Raw genomic sequence first — 1,544 nt, 5'->3', positions numbered from 1 at the left:
GGGTGTCTCCGGACCCCTGGGCAGCAGTTGTCCGGGAGGAGGCGGCGTCTTGCTCCTGCCGCTTGTCACCTCGCTGTTGCTATTCATCATCACCAAGCTATTGAGCGCATAGCAGTACACAGCCATAGTAGTCAGCCGGGGAGCACAGGGGGGCCGTCACCACTGCCGCCTCGGCACTCAGGCTCTGGGGGGCTGCCCAGGGTCTCTCCACGACGGGACCAGCAGCATCGCCAGCAGGAAAAAGGGGAGCTGGGCTGGCCCTGGCCCGCAGCTCCATAAAACGGGACAGCTGAGGAGAGAGAAGCAGTGAGAGTAGCTCTGTGCCCTCCCTTAGCTCACCATCCAGCTGGGCACACAGCGTGCCAGACTCTTCCCTTCCCGTATGCCCCTCCCACCTGCGTGCATCCCCAGTGTGCCACCCGTGGGGACACGGGCCACCCTGGTCATCAGAACGACCTGAGCGAAGGGGAAGCCAGGTTTGGGGCTGTTTCCCCTCTTCCCTGCCTTCCCTGCCCCCTCTCCAGGCTGCCTCTGGAAACAGCTGCAGCAGCACTGTCCGAGAGGACACACAGCCAGCAGCCATTCCCGCAACTGAATAGCTGGTGTGAACTGAAAGTTGGCAGCTTTCAAGTGTTCGCCCCAAACCCTGACATTTTCTAAAGGAAGATAAAAACTCCAAACAACTCAAATTTGTCACCTTCAAGTCTGTCACCTATAGCAAGACCAAGTCTCAGGAATGGATTTCTGTTGTATGATACACAGGAAGACTCCCTGCTTGCACAGTTTTGTACGGTATAGGGCCACGTCTTAAGTTAGTCCCCTAGCTTACCATGTGCAACAACACGGCTTTGCACATCTTCATGAACGCCTTGGCTAAATGTGTATCCCCTGTGCACATCTGTCGTCTGGGACATTGAACGCTGCAACTACCCCCCCAAGTCACAGCCCGGACCCCACATGCAGAGGTGTGCAGTGCTGTTTGTTCTGGCCAGTGTGTGGCTGTGTACGCGCGTGAGAGAGACGCTGCTTTCACAGGTGGCTCTCTGTGACCCTGTGCACTTCAGTGTGCCTTCCGTCATGTCTGTTTGCGCTGTGTGCCACTGGAGTTGCACTCCCCATCCCGTGCTGGGGCATGGGAACCCCTGAGATCTGCACAAACACACTGCCCACATGGGAGTACAGACTTGTTTACACACAGTGCGCTAACTCTGGCTGTGGGTGTACATGCCTCTGGAAGCACTTGTGTGTGATGCTATCAGTGGTAGCTGTTCGTCCTCCTGTGAGGCTCCCGGCAGGTAAATGCCCCCAGGTCTAAGCGCAGTCCCAGCTGATGGTATGACCAAAGGGCTTCCCATCCCTTCAGGCACTGCTTGGAGGCAGTGCGAGGCTCAGCAGAGCCGAGACAGCGCGGCCAGCCACTCTTTGCAGGGATCCCCGGCACAGCAACGCTCCCAGCACTCACGCTCGGGTATGAAAGCGAGCACCGGCACAAGCTGCTCGGCCAGACTTTGGGCGCAGGACAGCCCGCTCGGCCCCGGGGCCGC

The 1,544-nt window shown here is 58.5% G+C and overlaps 1 protein-coding gene across 1 annotated transcript in view; it reads right to left on the bottom strand.

Annotated features, from left to right (window-relative positions):
• Positions 1 to 1,438, bottom strand: part of ITPKB (inositol-trisphosphate 3-kinase B) — a 68,114-nt gene extending 66,676 nt beyond the window's left edge. The window contains exon 1 of the mRNA XM_008630564.2: positions 4 to 1,438. Coding sequence (XP_008628786.2) covers positions 4 to 126 — 123 coding nt within the window. The 5' untranslated portion in view covers positions 127 to 1,438. The remainder of the gene's footprint in view (positions 1 to 3) is intronic.
• Positions 1,439 to 1,544: the final 106 nt, after the last annotated feature.

Source organism: Corvus brachyrhynchos, unplaced genomic scaffold, assembly GCF_000691975.1.
Source record: "Corvus brachyrhynchos isolate BGI_N302 unplaced genomic scaffold, ASM69197v1 scaffold101, whole genome shotgun sequence".
In the NCBI taxonomy this organism is placed as follows: domain Eukaryota; kingdom Metazoa; phylum Chordata; class Aves; order Passeriformes; family Corvidae; genus Corvus; species Corvus brachyrhynchos.
Note: the sequence above shows the minus strand (reverse complement) of the source record. Positions and strands in the feature narration are given on the sequence as shown.